Below are 24,436 nucleotides of genomic sequence, written 5' to 3'. Positions count from 1 at the left end.
ATATCAGATTTTATGAAATGTCATTATCAACACTTGCAACATCTCCAGCACTTTCACAGTTCAACGCAAAGAGGAAAACGTGTTACTTTACGTTTCTGTGTTTTTGATAGCATGTCTCATTCTGTACAACTGGCTAATTTTCCTTTTTGTAAGGTAGAAATTCAAAATCACAATTTGCTGATTAAAACACTCCACTGTTATTAATCCAGTCTCCAAAGGCCCCAAATCATATCTCAGCGCAACAGGCAGTGATTAGTTCTGTTGTAAACGTTAAGATAAAGGCTAAATGACAAGCCGGGAGCCAGAGTGCTACATCTCTTTAAAGATCCTTATGAAATCAAAAGGTCAAATGTGATAAAGTGGTCGTTAATTGTAGAGGAAAAGGAATAATTCAATAATGCACTGTTTCAGATAGCATCTTTTTTTTTTTTTTAGGTGAAACAGTCGCATCACAGCCAACTCTCCCCTGCGGGTCAAGTGAAGTAAGATAAACCAGAGCTGAAAAGACAAACAGTACTAATGTACATCAAGAACCTCAGTGGATTTTGGCAACAGCCCAAGTAGTGTGTTTCCCATTAACTTTCATTAGCAACTTTGATTAGCCTGTTTAAAAAATAATCACACTTATAAATACAAACAATTTAACAAATACAACTGAAACAAAAGGCACACAGACCCGACGTCTCTTGGTCTCAACAGGAAAAAAATTAATCTCTATAATTAAAAATGAATAAAAAAAAAAAAAAAAAGGATAAATTACAGTAAAAACCCTAAATCGGATTTTATCAACACACTGTACTAGCCATCAGTAGTGGAACAGATATGAGAAAAACTAAATATGTAGTCTGCATTAATAAAACTTTGAGAGTTTCAATTATAGTATTTTATAACTGCTGTGGCTCAGATTCATGTGCAAAAAGTTATTTTCTTTAAACACACTACCTTCTTACACGCAGAGTGAAAATCACTACACTGACTCTTAACCCAATGGGTTACAAAGTTTACAAGTCACTAAATCAATGTTTTTATTGTTTATATTTGTATCACTAAATCATTATTAGCAAGGACTTCTCCTTATTTTGGCTTTACATTGTAGTGTGACTTTATACACTGCCCGACTAAAAAACCTGGATTTAACTAAGCAAATAGGTAAGAGCCTTCCACTGGATAATTACAACATAGATGATTATCTTTCAGCTGGTAACACGTTATTTAACCCTAAACTGATGCAGTGAGTAGCTTCTAATTTCTTAAACAACCATGTCTGAAGACACATCCTGTGGTCACAGAAAAGCTGGTACTCTGTTTCAGAAGGATCAAATTATTGAAATGAATCAAGCAAAGAAAATATCTAAGGAGATTGATGAAACTACTAAAACTGGATTAAGAACTGTTCGGTGGAAGAAGGTCATGTGGTCTGATGAGTCCAGATTTACCCTGTTCCAGAGTGATGGGCGCGTCAGTGTAAGAAGAGAGGCGAGTGAAGTGATGCACCCATCATGCCTAGTACCTACTATACAAGCCTGTGGGGGCAGTGCTATGATCTGGGGTTGCTGCAGTTGGTCAGGCCTAAGTTTAGCAATGTTAAGAATGAGGTCAGCTGAATAACTACCTGAATATACTGAATGACCAGCTTATTCCATCAATGGATTTTTTTTCTTCCCTGAAGGTACAGTCTTATTCCAAAGCTAGGATTTATCAGGCTCAAAGTCCAGACCCATTGAGAATCTTTGGGATGTGCTAGAGGAGACTCCAGCACATCACATCACTTCCATCATCAATACAAGATCTTGGTGAAAAATTATTGCAACTCTGGACGGAAATAAATGTTTTGAGATTGCAGAAGCCTATCAAAACAATGCCACGGTGAATGCGTGCCGTAATCAAAGCCAAAGGTGGTTCAACGAAATATTAAGTGTGTCTTTTTTTTGGACGGGCAATGTATTTATACATTTTAAGTGACTGAAATGTTGGTGTTTTTGTAAAAAACTGTGCAGTAAAGCACCATCTCAGGTATTTGTGAATTGAATAATAATTTATTGCTGGGTGTTGCCAATAGTAAAACAACATGTTTGATAAATAGAATTTAAAAAGCCATTCTCATCATTTCAAGTTCTTGTCTTGTGCATAAACACATTTGTTAGTTTATATCATACTACAATAAGTTAGCAAAAGGACCCCTGCGCTAACACGCCGTCTGACAGCAATATTTGAAACTATTTAATTTTAAATTTTAACACTGATTCAAATTCAGCGATCACCATTTACTAAACTGTAATGCACCGATAAACATAAAATGTAATGTATCCTATTTGATAGACATAGTTTTGATTTTGTGGGTTATAAGCAGTTTGGAAGCCAAAATTACAAGTACAGTGTGTTAAGAATTTTTCGCAGTGAAAACTGAGCCAAAGCAACTGCAAAATATTGTAATGTTGATGCAACTTATAGATGAAAGTTCAAGTCTGACGAAGGCAGAAAAGGAAGTGAAATGAGCAGAACTGTGGGGCAGTGAGCAGGAAAAAAACCAAACACCCATAATACTGAAGTGCCTTTAAACAGGATTCTGTATCCCTACAGACTCTCAAGTAATGAGAGCTGAGACTGACCTCACTGTGCAGAGGGACTAAACTATTTCTCTTTATTGATCACTAGAAAGAATTATGACCGACATAAAATCCAGATCCAAAACCCAGGCACGTCATATTATCATGACGGTTACCTGACATTTACAACTAAAAGGAAAGACCAACAGTGTGTTGGCTCTCTAACGACGCAGGCACTGTGTGCATGAAGGTCCAAAAATCTGAATTAGGCCCTCTGATTGTACAGTACGCTAAACAAGCTCCAAGGTTACAGTTATGTTTTTTGGCTGTAGGAGCTTTGAACAGGCTTATGGTTGGGTCAGTGTGTTTATAAAGTGTGGGTATATGAGGCAAGTTTGGATTTCAGCATGGTCAGCACCAAAACTTCACCCTGAACAAACTCAGAAGACAAATACAGGAAGCAGGGAATAAATAAAATAAACATGTGCAGCATTTTATGTGTTATGATATCAGTAGCTTTCCTTTGATGTACTGTTTTAACACTTGTTTGTTTTCAAAGAACAGTTTGTCTGTTTTTTTTCCACCAGACAAAAGCGCTTAAAATGCGTATGACATCATCTTTACTGGACAGTCCGCAGGGCTTCTCATCTTCTCTACATACAGTATAGTACATACAGTAAACACTCAACCGCAAAGTCCTACATCTCGTTTCTCCTTCTGTACTTCGCACAACTTTCTGTCTACTCTTTTACACCAGATGTACTTGTTCTTCCCACTCCTCAGGTGATTGATCCCCTTCTAACTGAAGGTCAAGGTGTAAGTCTCTCTCTGTGGCCGGGACAGTGGGTGCGGGACTGTTTCCACAGTAGGAGAGTGAGCACGGGTGTGTGTGCACTTCGTCCAGCGACAGGTCAGCCACACACCCAGCCTGCACACCCTCCTCGCCAGCCTCTCTGTTTTCCAACTCAAGAGTTCTGGGCCTCGACATCTTTAGGCCTTCTCCACCTGCAGCACCTAAACGGGGATTCACAGACCCCCTGTCTGCTTCTGGCTCACCCTCCAGGGGCTGCCAGAGTGGGGCAGGAGTCATGGCTCTGGAGGTCTGGCTCTCTGACTCAGTCTCAGTGTGTGTTTCAGGAGAGGAGTCACTTTCTGTAGTGGGAGGGGAGGGGATAAGGGCCAGACTCTGTGGGTTGATGTTGTTGTTAAACCAGGCCATGATGTTGTCCAGCAGCTGGGCACTGGCTGTGGGATCCAGGGCCTCCAGGCTCTGAGGGTCGCTGGGGGTGAAAGGGCCCCCCGGGGGGATCACTGGTGAAAGCAGCAGCTCCGGCTCAAGCTCTGGAGATGGGAGGCACAACTGGGCAGGGGGCTGGGAGTCAAGAACGTAGGCAGCACAACGCTCCTGAGTGTAAGAGCTACTGTGCTCTGAGCATGGGGTGTAAGAGCTGTCTGGTTTCGGGGTCTTGTCGTATGTGGCTGCATGTTCCCGGTTATATGAACTAGGATGGGTGGAATTTGGGATGTGTTCAAGTGCGCAGGAGGCAGTGTGTTCAGTATCAGCCAAATAAGAACTGGAGTGGCAGTAACTCTGCTCTTTGCCATCATAGCGAGGATTTGTGATGGTGATATGATCGAGCACATATGGAGTTGTCTGTGCATTCTGGTTCTGTCTATGGCTGCATTCACTGTAAGCAGGTTCAGTGGTGTAAGGAGCAGTGAGAGTACTGTTCTGTGTATGATGTGAGCAGAGCTGCTCATGCGTGCGTGTGTCCAGGTCATAAGGAGTGGTTATATTCCCCAGTTTCATAAGGCTGTCTCCCAGCTCCAGCAGCTCTGCACTAAGAGAGGGAGGTGGGGGAGGGAGTGGGAGGGTGCTGGATGTAGGAGGCTGGGAAGTGGAGTCTGTCCTGTTAGGAGGGCGAGGAGGATCGAGGAGAGAGGTGGGAAAGGAGGAGCCTCTGGCTCCAGGAGGACCATCAGTGTTTAGAGAGTGCAACGCAACATCATCCAAGTCTCCAGAGAGCCCCGGTCTCCTTTCCTGTCCTCTGTCCAGTGCACGCTCCAACTCCATTCTGCCCTCCATCCCCCTCTCCAGGCCCCCCTCCAGGCCTCGTTCTCTGCGGGACTCCTGGAGCGACAGCTGAATGGCCAACAGAATGTTTGGGTCATCTTCATCGAGCGAGCCCAGCGCTCTCCTGCGACAATCACTCCTCTCTGGACCTTCTGGAACAGAAAATGCCAAAATAAAACACGGACTGCTTTGTGTGGTTTCACTGCCAACTGATCTCAGTGATCAATGCCTCTGTATGCGTCCACCACATCTGATTCATGGAGCAATAAAATAAAATCCCATTTGCTGGATGTAGGGTGCAGTGACAAGTCCATATTTATAAATGGAGGCAAGGAATTTACTTGGCCAGCGATCCAGAGGTTGTGCACATACAGCAAATATATTGCTAGAAGAACTGTTGTACTGATACTATGGTACTATGTGGAAACTGTGTTGTGTACAACTGTGTACTAATGTTATTTCTATTGTATATAGAGTGAAGCCTTTGCCTTTTGCCGTTTTTATAAAATAGTTTTTTATAAAAGGCTATTAAAGACCGTGTTTCCAGACCTGTGTTCTCACTCCTCCTGCTGGTCTCTGGTGTGTTGCTGCTGCTTCTGAGGTTGTGCAGACTCAGCATGTCTCCTCTACGCCGTGGCCTGTGTCTACGGCGGTACTGGATGTCAGCATAATCCTGCAACGAGTGATTCAAGTTGGGTTATTACAACTATCAACTCTAGAAGTCTTTGTGGTATCAAGTAGGTTCAAAATCTTAAGCCCAGAAAGCAAAATACAGTTCATGCATATGCACAAAGTATAAAGAAACTTTGAAGCATTACCTGGGACTGTCTCTCTCTTTGATCACCAGCTCCCAGTACGGAGTGTCGACTCCCCATCTTAACACACATAAGCAAACTAAGTCAGCTGTAGCCATAGTCATGCATTATTTTATTTTATTACTATGAGCTCATACAGAAACTGGTCAGTAAGCATGTCAGCGTGGTTTCTTGAAAGTAGAATTAGCTTAACATGAACCAAAACGGTAAGCAGAACACAAAGGTTTGTGTTTCAGCATATGGTGGGAAAGAAGATTTTACCTCTGGGGAGGCAAAGCCAAGGTACTCCCAGTCCCACGATCCTCCAGGGTAGCTGAAACACAGAAGTGTGACACGTTACACACATGAAGCTGATGACTTAACTTCTGATGTAAGTTCCACTGTGGTGTGTAACCAGATATTAACTGTACTATTCATTGTCTCCTACATTACTGCCAGTGTCTTTGCAGTGAATTTGTTAACCTGGGCAAATCACAACCACACTGAGTTTAAGTGGGAGTGTATGTATTCATACTTCCTTCGGGGAGGTTCAGGAGAGTCGTTGGGAGCCACACCACGAGCCACTGATGCCAGGAACTCCTGCCTCTTCTGCTGCACCAGACGGGCTGCACTAATTATCTTATGGCATGGCGTCCTCAGGTATGGCCGGTTGACCTTTTGGGCCAAATCTTCCACTACCATCTCCAGGTCAGTCTGTGAGAAAACAATGACACCATAGTAATTTCTTAAAGAAATGTGAAAGTCCAATATTCAAGTAATATTTAACTCTTACTGTAGATAAGACATAAGCACAGTGTACTTTGAGAAATCTTTATCTAATAGGACATGTCATCCAAATGTAAATGTAATGTATTTGATTACCTGCATGAGCTCAAATATCTCTTTCTGGGTGCTGCCTTGCTGCAGGAAGAACCCATATGGATAAGAGCACTTCAGCACGCGGCGTGTCTTCAGCAGCTCATTCACACCGTCCTCAATGAACCGCGTATCCGGAGGAGTGCCTTCACCTGCACACACACACACACACACACACACACACACCCCCACCCACAATATTATGCAACAAACCTGTAACTGTTTTTTTTTTTTTTTAAGTCAGAAGAAGTTAATATTGACAATAAAAAAAGCAACAAAAAGACATAATCTTTACTGCAGAAAAATTAAATGACATAATACGCTATCTGGAAGTTGAGCCATGAGTCACAGAAACATATTTTACTGTAACTAGAATTAATACATTAGGATAAAACCAGTTCAACTTCATCTCTTCTCATATTTCCTGTCCATTTCTCTACTGTGCTTTATAAAGGTAAAATAGAGACAGATAATACCCAACAATGAACAGATCTACAGCTGATAAGCAAACCTCCATTCTGAGACTTACGGCTAATGAAGGCTCTGCTCAGTTGCTCCATCTTCTCTTTAGCCGTTTTCAGCAGCTTCTGCTCCAACTTACAGACACAGAGGTGAGAATAAAAGTCTCATATGTAGTACAGGTGTTGCAGAATTTCAAGTCAGCACTAAAGTGATAGAAATGTGTTTGTGTGTGTTCAGTCTTTGTTACCTTGTAACTGTGTTCATGGTTCTTGAAGCGAGTATAATAGTGCATGAAACGGTCCAGCTCTTGAAAACTTTTGTGCTTCTTCTCTGCCTGTAAAAAAAACATTGTAAATACGTCTTAGTGTGTATTTCCAACACTGAGTGCTGTATGTAGAAATGTGAGCAGGTAAATGTACATTCACATGAATATAATTGATTTCATGTTTATATTATTGAGTGACTGCCTGTGATAAACTGAGTGTGTATTATGCTTTTTTTCAGTGTCTGTTTACCTCCACAGTCATCTCCTTGGACTGCTCCTCTAGCTGTTGGATGACCTCATAGCGAGTGCAGCGATAATATCCTCCTGTTGATGAGCTGTGTTTCTTCCACTCCTCCAGACAGATCCAACAGAAATCATACTTACACTACACAGAGAAAGATAAGTTGTTGTTGTTTTATTAATTGTAACCAAAATACAGAAGAAAAGTGTATAAAACCTATGGGAAACTTTGTGACCTGGTCTCGTTATCTATCCAAATGATGACATACAGCTTACAGTGATGAGTGTGTATACCTTGGCACACTGCATATGGTTGCAGCCCTCATTTTTCTGAATGGGTGACTTGCAGTTGGCACACGGTTTGGAGTTGGTCAGCAGCCACAAGCAGTTAGCAGCATCTTCATAGGCCTCGCTCACACCTGCCACTGTGAAAAGCACAAACTCACTTTAACAACAACAAATTTTCTACACCTGCCTTACAATAAATTCTCCAGCACACACATTTGGCAATACACCTGACACAATGTTATATAGAGTATTTATAAAACAACTCAGCTTAGTAGATTGTGCTCACAGCTGCTGGTAACTGACCAAGTCATTTTCACGTATAAACTCCAGATAATGTCTTTAGACTCAGATTCAGACATTGTCTGCAGTTCCTTTTTCACACATGTAGCACATTGTCCTTGTCAGATGCATTCTCACTTTGTATGCTGGATGGTCCTTGGGTAGAGCGAGCAGGACGCACAAAATGTACACTGCAGAAATTACAGTTGAAATCACAACACATTGAAGCACAACCAGTCATATGATTAGAAACTAATCGTTTGTATATAACCCTGGGTTTCTGGAGAAAAGAAGAGTGATACAACACCGGAAAGCACAATAAATATTTCCCATACTTTCCCGTGTTGTGCTAAACTGAAAGGCAAAGCCCACTCATTCTCTGGAAAATTATTGGCTGTAGCAACACATGGGCTCAATCAGACATTACTCTGACTGTAATAGGGTGTCGGTAGGGTGATATCTTTTTAAGGCCCAGGCTGGCTGACTCAGACATCTTCTCACAGCCAGCTCCTGTGGATAATGTCTAGAAAAGTTCAGGCTTTCAGTTCATGTCTGAAAATGGCTTTACCGTGGTGCCAGCTCACTAAAATGCAGCTAAAATGATTCCTACTAACTGTTAATTCTTGAAGGTATACTTACACTCTTCAGGCTTCATCTCTGTGACTTTCTGGAGCCAGTTCCTCCACATCTGACAGTCACATGGCTCATGGGCCTCTCCAAGGCACTCCCTGTAGACAGTGAGGATTGTAAACAGGGAACTGGGTATAGTAAAATACAATGCACTGCGACTAAAGCAGAATAACAACTTGTCCCACTTTCCTAGAAAGATAAGAGTGGAACATTTGAGGAAAGAAAACAAACAAACAAACAAACAAACAAAAAAGGCCAGTTTTGTGTGTTGTAAGGAAAACTAGCATTTTTAAGTATAGTTTTCCAAAAAAAAAACAAACAAAAAAAAAACAAAACAAAACACAGTTTTGTGTCTGGCTTTGCTAAATGACGTGACAGTATGGCCATAAATCACAAAGCGTACCAGCAGAAGAGGTGACCTTTGCCACAATCGACAGCTGGTGAGGGCAGGAGGGGGAAGCTGTGTGGGTCACTGTCCCCAGGGCCTGGTCGGGTTAGCCTCACTGCCCGCTCACAACGTGCTGCAGGGCACCAGCGGATGGCAGGATTGTTCTCCACAAATGCCTGTGTCAGAAAAGATGAGATCAGAAAAAAAGAGAGGATACAGATAAATGACAATCAAATATAAACAGGATGGGAGAAAGTAGCACCTCAGGCAACATTAAGAGCAAAAGTACTTGAGAATGAGGCAAAAACAGGAAAAAACAGAGACTAGCAAAATTATATACAAATGTGTAGCAAGAAGTTAGGAAAGAATCAGACAATAATCTTAGTTGGAAGAAAGGTAGTAGTGTAATAGTGCATGATGTGTTTTTACCTTGATGTCAAACTGCAGGTATCGCTGGTCCATCTCTCTGGAAACCACACTCTCTATCACATGAACCGGCACCAAATGGTAGCACTCATATGCTGGGCAGAAAATATTATGAGCATCACCCTCCTGAATCTTTACATTAAGGAACCTGAGAAGAGACACAAAAATGTAGCAGACACATTGTACCTGAATTCTGCAGAAACATTTTATACACAAGCACTGGCCCCTACCCCTCCCAGCAAGATCTGCAGAACTCGTGACCACAGGACATATCCACTGGGTCCTCGAAGATGGAGATGGAGCAGAGACAGATTCCACACTGCAGAGAGACAAGAGAGCCAAATCACATGATTTACATCATATTATTGCTATAAACATGAGCCATGACCTCCTCTGATCTAGCAAGATTAGACATTAACCTGGTGCAATCAAACAATTGACACACTTAGCATTTTGGTCAGAGTTCAACTAAAGTAAAATATGTTTTTTGACATTGAAACTGTAAAACAACTGCAGGTTAAGCATATTAAAGTTAAACATCTCCTATGTAAGTCCTAACTGGGTGTCTCACCGTAATCAGGCCCTCCTCTCCAGGTGTGAGGCAGCTGTCGGTGGGGGAGGTGAGAGTGAGTGCGAGTGGGGACCGTGGGGTTCTGGGTGTGCGTGGAGAGGGCAGGGTGTCCCAGGCATTGAAGCCACTGGGTGGTGGGGTGGGCATGGCCACGCCCGAGCGCTGACAGCAGCCCTCAGCATCCAACATCCACGCCTCCAAAAGCTTTTCTCTGTCCCAGTCTGAGAGAGGGAGGATGTTACACACAAGTTTAGAAACACAGGAGTGCTGTGAGGGTCTGTGAAGGTCCTGAAGTAATGTCTGCATTCTCTTATAGACAAACACACCATGTGCCCGGAGCAGGGCCTCAGCAGTGAAGAGCGGGGCTTGTAGCATGTCTGCTGTCTCCACAATCAGCATGTCTTTCAGCCTACGCAGGTCCTGAAGCTTCAGTCCCTCGTAAGGCTGAAAGGATAGAGTGGTTGAAATGTTAGGAAAATTCAAACAGATCTAAAGGAAGAGGATGGAGAGATGAAAGTCAGAAAGAGGGAAAAGCAGAGTGGAGAAAAACAGTGTCAGAGGGAAGTTGAGGGCATGAAATTATGAAACAAAAAAAAAAGAGGCAATTAATAACAGCAAAGGTATAAGCCTGAGATATGTTTAAGGAAGTAAAAATGATCATTTGAGAAAAATGAACTGGTCTGGAATGTGGGGCAGTGAGGGAGGGAGGGTAGTAGTGGTCGGGAAAGTGAGATTAGTAGCAGTGTGGATTTGGCTGCCTGAAGAAAGATCAAACTGCTATCAGCTGGCAGCAGCCGCTGTTAGACGACTGGTGCCCTGAGTTTTACTAGAACCCCGAGAAACATGAGTGTGTGTGCATGTGTACAGCTATAGTACTATGCTTTTAAGAACTAGTGTAAGCTGTGACCTACAATATGAAGTGAGAACTTTGTGGGAGAAAGAAGATATTTTGGTGACATTTGAAGGTGAATGGTAAGAATTTGGTCATTGGCACTGTGGGTTTCAGAGGTTACAGAGAAAAAAGCTTCAACAATGTTAAGTGCAAACAAGTGAGAACTACTGTATGCTCAGCTTGTTCAGAAATACAAGCACCAATACACATAAAACAGACAAAAAAGCTGAGTCACCAGCTGTTTGGTTTCGATGGCTTGGTCTAAAGGTATCTCGATGAACAAAATAATGGCACACCACATCACAAGTTCACTTTAAATTTACAGTATTTCCCAACAATCTGTTTAGAAAATATTATGATCTTGCATCCCTACATGAAGTTATGACAAAAGCCTATGACAAATATATTATACTTAATATACCATATAAACAAACTTAAAATGCACAAGTTGTAGAAGCTGAAACCAGGAACCAGGAAATAGTTGCATTTTTGCTAAGAAAAGCAAACTGATAATTAAACTAATTAATCCTACTTTCAATCAACTAAGCGATTAACCACCTAATCTATGCAGTGTCACCATCTACCTTATTGCCATCACACTTTTCTGTATGCAAGTGTGAGTCAAATCACACACACAAAAAATGTAATGTAAAACATCAAGTGAATGTTTCATCACTGACTTCCTTAAATCTGTGACTTAAACAAGTATAAAAATAATACATTAAACATAAAAAGCTCAGGCCAGCAGGAAACCCCCACATCTCGTAACTGTGCTCTCACCTCCTTGTATTGCAGCAGGTTGGTTTCACCATGTGCGTCTGTGTTTGACTGCTGAGCTGAAGAGGAGGAGAAAACCATCTGTGACTCCAGGCTGAGGGCCAGCTCGGTGTGGTGATGCCTCTCGGCATGGTCACATGGCGTCAACTTGTCCTCATCCTCCACAAAAAGGTCTGCCTCGCTTTGGATTAGCAGCTAGAGGGAGGGGGTGAGGAGGGAGAAAGGAAGAGAGGAGAACAAAAGAAATGGCTGAAAATTAGAGAATTGGTATAATGGAGTGGAACAAGGAGCTGAGGGAACTTGACACAACAGTATGTTGAGTAGACAAAAAGAAAACAGTAGAAGAGGGTAAGAGAAAGTGTAAACAGAGATAGTAAACAGAAAAGAAATTGAAGGGGAAGTAGACTGTGATGTAAATAAGGAGGAAGAATAAAAGGATAGGCTGAAGGCGAGATGGTTCGCACTAAAAAGGAGTCAAAAGGAATTTCAGTAGAATAGAGAAAGGTTAAAAGGTGTACATCAAGACAGAGGTGTGAACAGACAGCTTATCAAAGAGGTGAATAATAGCGTAAAGAAGAGAAGGGATGTAAAGGTGATGAGACATCTTAAGGGATAATAGCTGGGTCATTTTTTCTCAGGCTGTCTATATTAGAGTACCTCAGAAAGCAGATTTTATTCCTAATTTAAAAGCTGCAACATCTTTAAAAACAAGGAATGAAGTGCTATTTGGATCTGACAGTAATTAAACAATAAGCAGATGTTCTGGATGCCAGTATATGTATAATACAGTGTGCAAATCTTTTTTTCATATCCAACAAAAAAACAGTACAGCAGACACATCTGCTACACACAAAAGCCAGATTGTCCAAATGTACACACACACACACACACACACACACACACACACACACACACACACACACACACACACTTTCTCTCACCTCCACACAGCTCTTCATGCCTGCAGCGGCAGCATAGTGCAAACAGGTGCTGTGGTGGTTGTCGGTGGCATTGACATTAGCCTTTTCATACTGGCCTCCCTCCAGCCTTGCCCCAGTCCAGCTTAGGATCATCTGGCAACAGGGCACCAACAAAAACATACATATAACATTTATATGTAAACACCAATGACTTTATGCTATTCTTCGTTATCATCCCAACATGTAATTGTATATGCTAAACTATATTTATCCCCGCTTGTATGTTTTTACCTGCAGGGAATCAGCACGGCGCTGCTCGTCCCTCTGTGGTCGGGCCAGTCGTGGTGACAGTGCTCCCTCTGGCAGCAGCAGGATCTGTGGGCCTTGGCACAGCACATGTAGGCATGTCTCATTGTGCACATTACGCTTGTTGGGGTTCCCCTCTTTGCTGAACAGGAAGGCCCTACACAATTCAAGCAAGAAAGAAATAATTAAATAAAACAGAAGGAAGAAAAGGGACAAAGCAAGGTTGGATGAGTATAGAAGAGAGGTGGTGTGGACAAGGACAGAGAAGAAAGAACCGACAGCAACATAGAGAAGGTGGAGAGCATTAAGACTGATGTGGAGGAAGGAGCAGATGGAAGGATGAGTGGAAAGGACAGGAAGATAAAGTATAGTAGTAAGATTGAGTGTGATGGGTGGTGATGGGTAAGAAGAAAGGTAGAGAGAAGGAAGAGAAGAATATTGACTGTTACTGTTTAACATCTCTACGATAATGGACATGCTGGCTGGCAGGTGCACAGACACACACAGACACACACAGACACACACAGACACACAGACACACAGACACACACAGACACACACAGACACACACAGACACACAATGATGGATGTACCAGTTGCACTGGAAGTCTGGCTGCAGCTGCACTTCTGTTAAGTAAATAGTTTTTCTCTGCTCTTTGTCAAAATCTCCATTTACTGATTAGCTTTTATTTGGTCCCAATGAGTTCATTTCTGCCTTTCCATTATTTTGAAAATTTGCATCTCTCCATTTCTATGCTATACCTCTCTCCTCCATTTGACATAGTTTTCTACAATATCCAATGGCAGCTGTTTTAACTCGAATAATGGTGCATTTAAAAAGACCTTCTTATTAATGCAAGCTCTTGAAAAAACTTGAAAAGGATGTCATATGATTTCCATTGATTGAATACACACAAAAAGAAAAAAATACATAAAAGCTTTCCCTCCGTGCTTCCTTTTCTGTGGGCACAGCAGTAGCCACTATTGAATTAGTGTTTGAATGTTTCCTTATTGTGCAGCCTTTCAGCCTATTCTTCCACTGCTGTCCTGCTCTTCCACTTTTGACCTTCTTATCCTGTCAGCCACAAGCCCCTGAAGCCTCCCCCTAATGACAGTGCACTGCCAATTCACTCGCACAGCAATAATCACTAATTATTCCCTTCTCAAATACAACTCAACACCCCTACCCCCTACCCCCCTCCTCCACATACACACACAGAACCCCACATTCAGGATGGACGGCCCTAATTTTACTCTACTAGAAACAACAGGCGATGGACATAACGTTTTGCTTTGCTGATAAGTATAGCATATTACCATGTATAGTAATAATATGAGTGAGCAAGACATAAGTACACAATTAGAAGAAAAATAAATAGGGAAGTTTCAGTATGTTAGATAAAGTTCTTTTACACTAGGCCTGAACAATTCAAACCAACAGGTATTATTGTCTAAAGCATGACTGTCACTCTATACAAAGACAAATCATAAATGGCACTGGGAAATAATGCGATCCCCCTCCACACAGTGACTCACAGTGAGAAGTCTAAATACTGTATCAGTATAGCATGCCCTTACGCACATACATTACCCAGACTGAAATATAAAAGTAATAATAATCAATCACAATATTGCACTTAAAGTTGTAATTTGATTATTTTCCTGTATCTTTCTGCTTTTCTTCATACCTTGACTTCTTCAGACAACAAAAAATCAATTGTTGAAAATGATAAGCGGTTCTTGCTGTTATTTACATATTTCTTTGTACTCAATTGTTGTGGAGGAAGGGTTACACTTCCTGAACTACACCCATTTTACAGTAATACGTCTACTTCTGATTTCCCAGTCTGCACAGCTCATGGGATTACTCCCCAGTCCAACCCACAGAGATGACTACAACAGAGCGAATAAACATGAAGCAGATGCATGTTAAAAATAATCTAAAAAAAACAGACTCTGCATCTCCCGGCCCACGCTTGTCCTCTATAAGTCTTTATTTTGTCTAAGATTTCTTGGTTGTCTCTCTGCCTGCCTCAGTCCAGTGGAGCTACTGGAACAAAGAAGCATTTCCTCTGATACTTATCAGGAGCAAAGCGCTGTGTTCAGCACGCCTCTTAGGCCCATTATAGGTTAGTGGGAAGGGACACAAATAGCACACCAACTGATTCACTGTATTATATTCACAAACTCAGACATATTAAGCAGTTGTGGAGTCACAGTTTCCCCCTTCTAAACATACACATACACATACACACACATGCACACACATGCACACATGCAGATGCACAAATAATTGACTGGCATTTTCAACTAGCTTCCTGCAACTGTCCCCCTGTAATCATGGAAAGAAAGGGCAAGAGAGAGGAAGAGTGCGAGGAGGAGGAGGAGGTGAGGATGGCTATTGAGTCACTGAATCAGATGTCGCGGTCATGGCCAGCAGTCTGATTATCCCTGCAGGGGGTTAAAAGACATACTGGTGTGCTGCTCTATGAACGGTTTTAGTTGGACCCCTTTTTCATAAGGCGCTGTTGGACTATTGACTCGACTTTATTGTTTCTCTTGTCATAATCCAAGGGAGGGTGTGCTGGTGTATATGAGTGTACATGATTTCCAGAATGCAACTTGCTAGTCTTTCATTAGACAGTCTGTCTCCTTGGTCAACAGAGCTACTGTAAAACAGGCATTCTGTATCACTGACTAGAAAACCGTTTTCAGACTTCAATAAGTACCCTGCACACCATGTGTAAAAATAGGCCTCTTTAGTGTTTTTGTTAAGACTAAAGCTGTAGTTTGAAGTTTTCAGAAAAAATGTCCTACAATATAACTGCTGGTAAAGTTGTAATGGCTGATGCATTTTACCTGTGCATATTAACCTCTTTTACATAATCTGACAGCATATGCGACTGGCCACTTTAGACCTCTGTACAGTACGTTGCCTTTCTTGACTTAAAGAGTCAATTATGAAAATGGTGACTCTCAGAAATACATGAAATCTGTCATACTGCTAATTGTTATTCAATTTAACATATGTCACCACTTGTCTAACTGCATTTGACAACTTCTTGGCTACATTACAAACCACAGACAAAAATCTACTTAAGTCTTGAACAAATCCAAAACGAAAAGAGCTTTACCTTAGCAGACGTGTCATGGCATGGCGGCAGACATAGTGCAGAGGAGTGTTGTGCTGGTACTGCTCTCCATATGACGCATTTGGGTCCAGGCTGTCTCTGAACTGAGGGTTGCCCTCATACAGCTGCCAGGCCAGGGCCTCATCACCGCTCACCAGGGCCTTGCGAAATTTGGTGGCTGTGTTGCCCATGGCTTCAAGCTTACAAAGAGCTGCCTAAAGGGACCTGCGGCAGATTCCCGTCTGCCTGACCGCCTGCCTACGTCTCCCTCCTCCTCTTCCTCCTCCTCCGTTCACCAAAGGTCACAACTTAGAGCAACATGGTTGAGTGTTTTCCCACACTACAAATAGGAGAGAGATGGGCAAATTGATTAGAGGAAAAGGAGGCACATCAGAAGAGGGAAGAATTAGAATGAGCGGAAATAACAGGTGGTAAAAGGAGGGAATAGAGTCAAAAATAAAAAGGCAGAAGACAGTAATTGAAGTATGGACAGAGATGGAAGGAAAGAGACGGGGAGAGAGAGAGGCTCAATCAATCAGTCCATTCATTGATCAGCTGATGTGCTGCAGCCGGGATTTTATCTCACAAGAAACAGATGAAGAAACAGAAGGAAAGAAAAAAAAAAGCTAGAAAGACAGAGAGATAATTATAAAGGAGATCAGGCAACAGGGGAAGGTTAATGATATCTAAACCATCGATTTGTTGGCCATTTGATGAAAGGCACAGTCAATATTACCACATCTGGCCACAGCAAGTCCAGTGAGGTTGTGTATGTGACAAATTTGCATATATCAGGCTGTTTATATGCTAGTCTGCCCCTGCAGATATGAGAGTCCGGGTCTGTGCGTGTTAAACCATGCAGCACTAACACTCCAGGCTAAAACCAGTTGTACTTTTCCTCTAAGGCGCTAAACTTAACAATCAAAAGAATCATAGATATGGCTGCTACAGCTGGCTTTACTTTTTCCAGCAACAGCTTTTAAACCTCCTGTAGATCTTACTCATCACCCTGCATATTTTTAACATACTTTTTGGAATTACAATAATCTTTTAATACGACAAAACAAAAATACAATGTACAAAGCAAAACTAATAACAGTGTAGTGAAGGGAGAGCGATATGAGAAACATGGAAACACTCGCTCTGTCTTGTCGCATACTATATATAATCACTATCTTTATCAATGTATTCTGCCCCATTTCCTTGAAGTCTCCTCCACCTGTCTGCCTTTCTTTCTCTCACACTCTCAAACACACCATTACATCCTGTAATGAGTGGAGTCTGTACATGTGTCTGTGTGTATTGGGCCATTGAGGGTATCATTACAGTCTTCATTCTATGGCCATCTGTCTGGGCCTCACAAAAGCCTCTTTTAGCTGGGCTACAGTTGGCCGCTGGCTGGCTGGGCTCTGGAACATTTGAATATCGTGGCTGGCTGCCTCCCCTCTTGTGCCTCCCATTTCTACACAGTGACAGACAGGGACCCAGACAGAGAAAACACACAGTGGCAGAGACATACGGGCTGCACAGAAGCTGCTACCATTGGTGAATAATAGCCAAGAATTTGTAAGTTCTGCTCCTGTGATGCATGCAGTTTTGTGGACCTGGCCGCTGTGTTTGTGTTTACAGAGGGGTGATGGTGGGGGTTACTATAGTTAATAGGTCAGTCTGTCTGCTTGACTCTCTGTTTTGTGCACACTGGTTTACTTCCAGTTCACTTCACTCCTCTGTATTTCCGCCAGTCTCTCTCTGTCTCAGATACTAAATAAGGACAGGAAGTCTGGACTAGGGGAACTTTGGAATTCCAAGGATTTCAAGTTCTGTGGTTTGCACTTGGAAATGACAGTCTAATTATCTAGTATTACAAAAGCTCTTTAAGCCTACATGTCATTCAGTGGTCGGGTGGAGTGAGACTGACGAAGAATTTCACTCCTTTTTGACTAGACACTTGTCCTATTAGTCTTAAATCCAGCCAAGAACAGGGGTTCATAAATTAGATTGGAAAATGAAGAATATTACGTTACACCCACACCACAAATCTACACAGGACAGACCTCTAGTACATATGGCACTTCTCATTTTAGACCACATGATAAGTGAGACGTAATGACTCATGAGTTCAAGAAACCCAAACACATGAACACATTGTGTGGAATATTTGTCGGATGATTCCTGTTTACAAGAACTCAAGTCATAGCACCCTTGGATTCCTAATAACAATCTGTGATTAATATTTTGGGTGTGACTGGGGTTTGAGCTAAAATAATTAGCACAGGCTTTACATCTCTGAAATAAAATGTGATTAGAGTGCAGACATTTTAAGACTTGGTTCTCCTGTTTTCTAACATTTTATACACTAATAGTTTAGCTGGTCAGAGAAGGAAATAGATGAGTAGAGCTACAACTAACAATTATCTTCATTGGTGAAAGATTTAACAAAACGCTTCTCAAAACGGTTCAAATTTCTCATTTTTTGGTCAATAAAATAGTATAAAGTTGGAAAACAATGCTTATGAGAATTACCTAAAGCTCAAAATGACATCTTGAAAAAGTCTTCTAGTGTGACCAGCAGTCCAAAACCATTTTTCATTTTACAATGCTAAGTTGAAGATGCCACCAAAATGTGCTCAGCTCAAAATAAATATCAGGCTTTGACATTTTCATAGCCCAGCTATGATCAGCTATACTTATGAATGACTGTATATAGTTAACTGAAAGAAATCCAAAGGTTTCAGCTGTTTGTCAGCACTATGACTCTCTAATCCAGACTTACTGCTGTGCTACTATCACTAATTCATGTCTATAGATAAAAGAAAACACCCACTGTAGTGTGCTTAAACACCTTAGTCCAAACTATGGGTGGTTCATGCTGCTTTGTGAGCTGCTGGGGGAAAAGCCTGGTTGTCAAAGGAGTCATAAAACTTAGATGAGAGCCAAAGTCAGGCAGCACAAAGAGGTACAGTGCAACTTACTTTCTCCAGCCACTTCGGCATTTAGCTACCAGAATTAGCTAGGTCACCGTGTATCTGCTAAATATTCAGGTCAGACCTCGTGTGGTTATCAGTGAAGAAGTGTGTCAGCATGAAATGGAGCACAAAACAAACAGCAGCAGACTCCGTGCGTGTTTCTGTCCATGCGGCCCCTCGGTTAAAGCTCCTTTGTTCAGCGCACTGACAGTCTGAGTCCATCCCTGACCCCACTGGAAAGCCACCGTTAGGTGTCGGTTGTCTGAAAAGATGTCGATAATTTACCTCGGGTGTTTTCCCACGGCTGTGACTGCGCCGCTGGGAAACGTTGACACCCAAAGTAGCCTTCCTACCTGGCGGTACCGAAGCTAGCAAAGCGTCTCTCCGGTTTACGTTAGCGCGGTCTGTTAGCCCCAACTACCCAACGCTACCACGTCAAACCAGCGCCGTTTTACTTACACTATCGCTTCACTTGGTTGCTAGTCGCACATTCGGGAAACTCGCGTAAATCGAGGGCCATCATCTTATCGCTGTCATTCGCTTTCCCTGCTGCTTTTCCGCTGGACCATCCTCTCTGCCACCGGAGCCGGCAGGGACGGAGAAGATGCCGCTGCGAGCGGAGGGCGAGACGGACTGGACGTCTTCACTGTGTTGTTGTTGCTGGCGGAGAGAAAAGGCCACTGCGCATGCTCAGCACCAACTGTCACACGCAGGACTGCCACCTGATTGGTCGGTTGTCTGGTTGGTTTTAGTAAGGGAGTCCCGATATGTCTAATTTAAAAGTAAAATAAAATACTTATGATTATATGTTTAAGTAATAATCTGTGTACCTAGGCGAAAATAATAAAGGAAAAATGTTTTAAATATTATTATTTTTTTTTTATTTCTGGTTATTTTTTTATTTTTTTATTTCATCACTTAAATTCTTATTACAAATTGTAGTAGTTTCTTAAAGAGAACTAAAGAGAGAACCTCAAGGTTGTGTTGTGTAAGCAAACGTCAACTCAAAAACCACCACTGAGATTTCTTTCACTGATAACAAAAAGCAACTGTAGGAAGGCAGCCCTGGTGTTTTAATCTACAGGATGAGTGGTGAAATGTTTTGACCTAACAAGAAGGAAGTCCAGTTGCCCTGACTCAACTTCCAGATAATTTCATCCGGATGACTGAGAATCTTCAGCGGTTATAAAGTGTTTTTGAGCTCCAAGGATATGCATGAATCTTTTCTGTTAATTTTAATCATATTCTTTATGTTTCTAATCATGACCAACTGCTGTCTGTAACCAAATGGGGACATGTTATTATTTAATTTATTTTAATTTTAAAATGTCCTTTCTGGGATGCCTGACTTAGTGTAAAAGTATTATTTTTCTCTCTTGTCTTATATGTACTTACATTCCACTTGTTTGCCATACACTATCCATGAAATCACCATAATATGATACATAAAAGAACCATTAACTTATATAGAAAATGTGACTTTATTAAAAGCCACAAAAATACAAATGATAAAAATGTCTTATTGTTGGTCTTGATTGATTGATTTTCATATACTGAATTATTCCACACAATGACACACTGACTTATACAACTTCAAAATATTGGGAATTAAAAGTATGTATAAATTGTATAGAAACATCTCAGCCAGTCACACGCACGCACGCACACACACACACACACACACACACACACACACACACACACACACACACACACCCACACACACACACACACACACACTATTCATCATCCTGACAACAAATGTCTAAACTGCAGGCTTCACACAGGGTTTCTTCATGGGGTTTGGTCCACACTTTGGTAGAACGTGCTGATAAGCCATCATCATCATCATACTCATCCTCTTCATTATAGCAATTCTTTCTTATTTTGGCAAACAGCCTGAGCAAGGCCTGTTTCACCTCTTTCTTGGAAAAACCAGGCAGATCATACATATTGTCGTCGCAACTGCGACATGCCTGTCCAAAGGGCCGCATGATCACTGTACCCCGTTCTTTCAGCAGCCGATAACGGAACAGTACCACCACCCGAGCAGAACCCCAGGTCCTGGAGCAGGAATCACACCGGAAACTGTGGGCATATGAAGACAGGTGGTGAGTGTCAGAGCAGAGATAGTTCTCAGGTTTGCATCTATCTAAATCCAAGAGATTACTAATAACGAGATTGTTATTTACAATTCCTCCTTCCACAGTAATAAAAATAAGCAGAATAAAAATAAGTACATTTACAGTAAGAGTTAACATTTGACAGTATTTAGTAGCAAAGTTCTATATAAAGAATTATTTTGAAAGCTTATATATCATTAAACTCTCATTTCACTTTAAAAGGCCAGTTTTTACATTGTTGTATATACTCTGTGCACTTCTGAGTCACCATAAAGCACAATAACTACTATGGTTGCTCTCATTAACAAGGGTGCAGCACCCTGTTTAGCCACAGAATGACACTGTTTCATTGCTACACTTGACCTGCTCCTTATCACGCCCTCATTTCATCACATGACCTGGCACAAAATAGCAACAGGAATGACATGGAGTCTGAGAAAATACAACACAGCGTAACAATCCACTTTTAGCCAACATACTATAATTAAATAGACAATTCTTAGACCTCAATGACTATTATTGTATTTATAGATGTTATATATGTTGATACTGTGAAAACAAACAGCATTACATACTGTCCCGTGGTATAGTGACAGTAGACCTTCCAGCCCTTCCTTCTCTCGTTCTTTGTCAATGTGTGAGTCTGGCTGTAATTAAAATTCAGAGTCCACTTATCGTCATAGTCAAGCTTGTTGTCATCATAGAGTAACTCATTAAATGAATCCACCCACAAGGAAGGAGTCCAATCTGCCACCAAAAATAAAACAAATTAAACCAGATAAACAAACAAAAAAGCACAAAACAATATAAGTAGTGTCTGTGTCCTCAAACATAACAACATGAAAAATACTGCGTTACAGACATGGCTCTTTGTGATGTAAACAACCAATCTTTTAACACTCTCACAAATTAAATTAAAAGGAAGCTTCAAATTTTTTTTTTAAACTAGTGCCACATCCTTCTTCTATATACTCAACACAAAATTCTGAATTCATAATCAATGATATAACTAGCTGAGTGTAAAAGCTGGTAATAATAACACTGCAGCAATGGCACTGATCAAAACAATTTCAGTATTGCACCAAATTAAAACGTAAGCTACACTAAAGTATGCAAAGGAGTGACTGTGTTACCTGTTGATCTGCTCATGATGCGATCTGATGAAAGGTTTTGTGTAAATGAGACAAAAAAATGTAAAACGTCGCTATAAAACCAGCCTCTCTGTCAACAGCTGTTGGTCTGGAAAACAAAACTTAACATCATAGTTTCATTTTCCATCTAGTCACTCCACTGCAACGTAATAACACAGAGCATCTATGAGTCAACATCATATAGTATATGAGTATACATTGCTAAGCACTGTGTCTTTTTAGATAAAAATAATAAACACAGATAAAACTAATCATCCACAGATCCGATTTCTTTTCATTTACTATTCCATTATTACAAGCATGCAGCAGGTGAAGACAAATGTTTTTGCAAATCATCTTCTAGTACAGTTTGCTTCACCAGGGGGCAGCATGAGACAGACAGTCCCGCTTCAGTGAACATAATTACAGTGCCGCTGAACATGTGGCTTGCATCTTTTGGTGCACAGTGAAAACAAGTATTTTAGTTCAGGAATCTATGGATGTCCCACAAGCCACTGTTTATTTCTCAGTAGTAGACTAATTGGATCTGCTTACCATTACAATACGGAGAGTCACTGCCATCCTGATGATTTATCACAGTGACCCTGATGAAAGCCATCTGCTGAAACACAAACAGTTCAATCAATCAATCAATTAATCAATCAATTGTGCTCTTTGAATTAACAACACAGATAGCAGAGGCTGAGAGAGTGTTTGTATCTGTATGTTGAAAATAATTTCAGATCTGTTAATGTTGTAACAACATTGAATAATCAAGCAACTGTGTGAACCTGTGTTTTACTGAAAAAGTTTTTCTAATATTTCGTCTACACTAATTAATAACACCTCTTTCAAGCAAAAAACAAACATTGTGTCCATATTTTTTACAGCAGTGGTTTTACAACACAAACGTTCTTATACTGCACTCGTTTAGGTGTATAACCAGCCGAGCATCACTGTTCACAGAGCTGTTGTCCAAAACACGTTCCCCTATCAAGCTAAGTTTTAACTGCTTTGTCAGCCTGTTCTGTTTGGTGACTGATATCCATCGAGGCATTGTTGCACATTTACACTTCTACTAGCCGTCCTCGAACTGTTGCTCCACGCATCGGACATTCTTGGAAATTTAAAGCCCACGAGTTGTTGGTGCAAATGCTAATTTGTGTCAACTTTCTACTTTGAGATGAGGGCAACACTATTTTTAATCTCATACTTTCATCTCTTCCTGCACCTCTGAAGTGCATTTAACCTCTGAGTTAGTTAAAATGCACTCATGGTTTATGCCTCAACCTCATTAATGACATTTGAACTTCCTGTACGAACTGTGTTTGCTTAGGTGCTCGAGCCATCTTGTCTGGTGAAGAGCTCAAGTCCAAAGGTGACGACCAAGCCGTGACAGGGTCCAACCTGCTGGAACTACAATAATATTCTCTAAAATGGGGATTTCATACTAATTTATTAATGTCGAGTTATCTTAAAGTCAGCATTTTTGTACTTGTGCTCTTGAAATATTTGCTGATTCAAGCTTCAGTTATCATTACTTAGTGGAACAATAATGACGTTGAGCTGGTTTGAGAAGAGATATGCTTGTTTACTCAGACTTGCATCCTATCTGTGAAGTTACGCATGATGTTTCCTGGATAATCATTATCATCATTTCACCATTGGTAATAATAGAAACAAAATGACAACACCTGTCGTAGGTATGCCTTGACATTGTTTGCTCTGTCTCATACACACTGCAGCACACTTGCTTACTGTAAAGGGAAAATGTTGTATAGGGGACTTTCCTTCTACCTGAGCTGTTTATGGGTCATGATAATGCCCCACCTAGTACTAAACCTGATTATAAAGCCTGTCAGAGACTCACACACACACAAACACACACACCTGCTCATTTGATAACACACACATGCAGGCGAGGCTCAGATGTCAAATCCCATTTAGACGTACTTGACTCTGATTATATAAGTATGATCTGTTTTAATGACACAATATCAATTGTGCAATTAGATTTCTTAGTCACACGCACACATTGACAGTAGTTACAAAACTACTGACCACCAACAGCTAGTGAAGAGAATTATTTTAGTATTACTGCGGTATCTTGTTGGTAAAAATAAAAAGAAGCAGCACACTTGGTGACTTGGTGAAGGTGAAGTAGCATTAATAAGTGGGTGGTAATTGGAATGTAGTGCGGCATCCCTGGCGTGAGAGTTTGTGTACACCCTTCCTCAACACAAACACAAGATCTCTCACATACCTCTCACATACATACTGTACGTACAAATAGTCACCCAACTACTGTATAGTGTTAAAGTGGACATGTGTGCGCTTTTCCTTCAGGCACAG

The 24,436-nt window shown here is 41.3% G+C and overlaps 2 protein-coding genes across 2 annotated transcripts; both read right to left on the bottom strand.

The window, feature by feature from the left end:
* Positions 1–1,494: 1,494 nt before the first annotated feature.
* On the bottom strand, positions 1,495–19,517 carry LOC113154355 (ankyrin repeat and IBR domain-containing protein 1-like). Its single transcript, XM_026348503.1, has 21 exons — positions 19,291–19,517; positions 15,869–16,205; positions 12,720–12,891; positions 12,450–12,581; positions 11,512–11,703; positions 10,166–10,283; positions 9,840–10,060; positions 9,499–9,587; positions 9,272–9,416; positions 8,858–9,018; positions 8,464–8,552; positions 7,552–7,682; positions 7,268–7,402; positions 7,000–7,086; positions 6,820–6,886; positions 6,297–6,442; positions 5,950–6,128; positions 5,697–5,748; positions 5,439–5,495; positions 5,170–5,293; positions 1,495–4,772 (listed from the first exon to the last, which is right to left on the bottom strand). The coding sequence occupies exons 2-21, from the start codon at positions 16,054–16,056 to the stop codon at positions 3,295–3,297; spliced, it is 3,963 nt and encodes a 1,320-aa protein (XP_026204288.1). The 5' UTR covers positions 16,057–16,205; positions 19,291–19,517; the 3' UTR covers positions 1,495–3,294.
* A 675-nt stretch (positions 19,518–20,192) lies between these two features.
* On the bottom strand, positions 20,193–22,230 carry LOC113154588 (receptor-transporting protein 3-like). Its single transcript, XM_026348871.1, has 3 exons — positions 22,088–22,230; positions 21,530–21,701; positions 20,193–20,919 (listed from the first exon to the last, which is right to left on the bottom strand). Exons 1-3 carry the CDS (start codon positions 22,101–22,103, stop codon positions 20,571–20,573), a joined length of 537 nt encoding a protein of 178 aa, XP_026204656.1. The 5' UTR covers positions 22,104–22,230; the 3' UTR covers positions 20,193–20,570.
* Between the last annotated feature and the right edge of the window lie 2,206 nt (positions 22,231–24,436).

The sequence above is a fragment of the Anabas testudineus genome, chromosome 11, assembly GCF_900324465.2.
Source record: "Anabas testudineus chromosome 11, fAnaTes1.2, whole genome shotgun sequence".
Taxonomy (NCBI): domain Eukaryota; kingdom Metazoa; phylum Chordata; class Actinopteri; order Anabantiformes; family Anabantidae; genus Anabas; species Anabas testudineus.
This window is presented reverse-complemented; position numbering and strand designations above follow the sequence as displayed.

What these genes read in the sequence shown, in the direction of transcription:
- LOC113154355 (XM_026348503.1), bottom strand. Translation starts at nt 16,056, where the DNA reads ATGGGCAACACAGCCACCAAATTTCGCAAGGCCCTGGTGAGCGGTGAT. An exon ending in ACCTGCAGTTTGACATCAAG is followed by an intron (nt 9,019 to 9,271) that starts GTAAAAACACAT and finishes TTTCTGACACAG; the next exon opens with GCATTTGTGGAGAACAATCC. An exon ending in ACCATGAACACAGTTACAAG is followed by an intron (nt 6,887 to 6,999) that starts GTAACAAAGACT and finishes TGTGTCTGTAAG; the next exon opens with TTGGAGCAGAAGCTGCTGAA.
- LOC113154588 (XM_026348871.1), bottom strand. An exon ending in TGTCACTATACCACGGGACA is followed by an intron (nt 20,920 to 21,529) that starts GTATGTAATGCT and finishes ATATGCCCACAG; the next exon opens with TTTCCGGTGTGATTCCTGCT.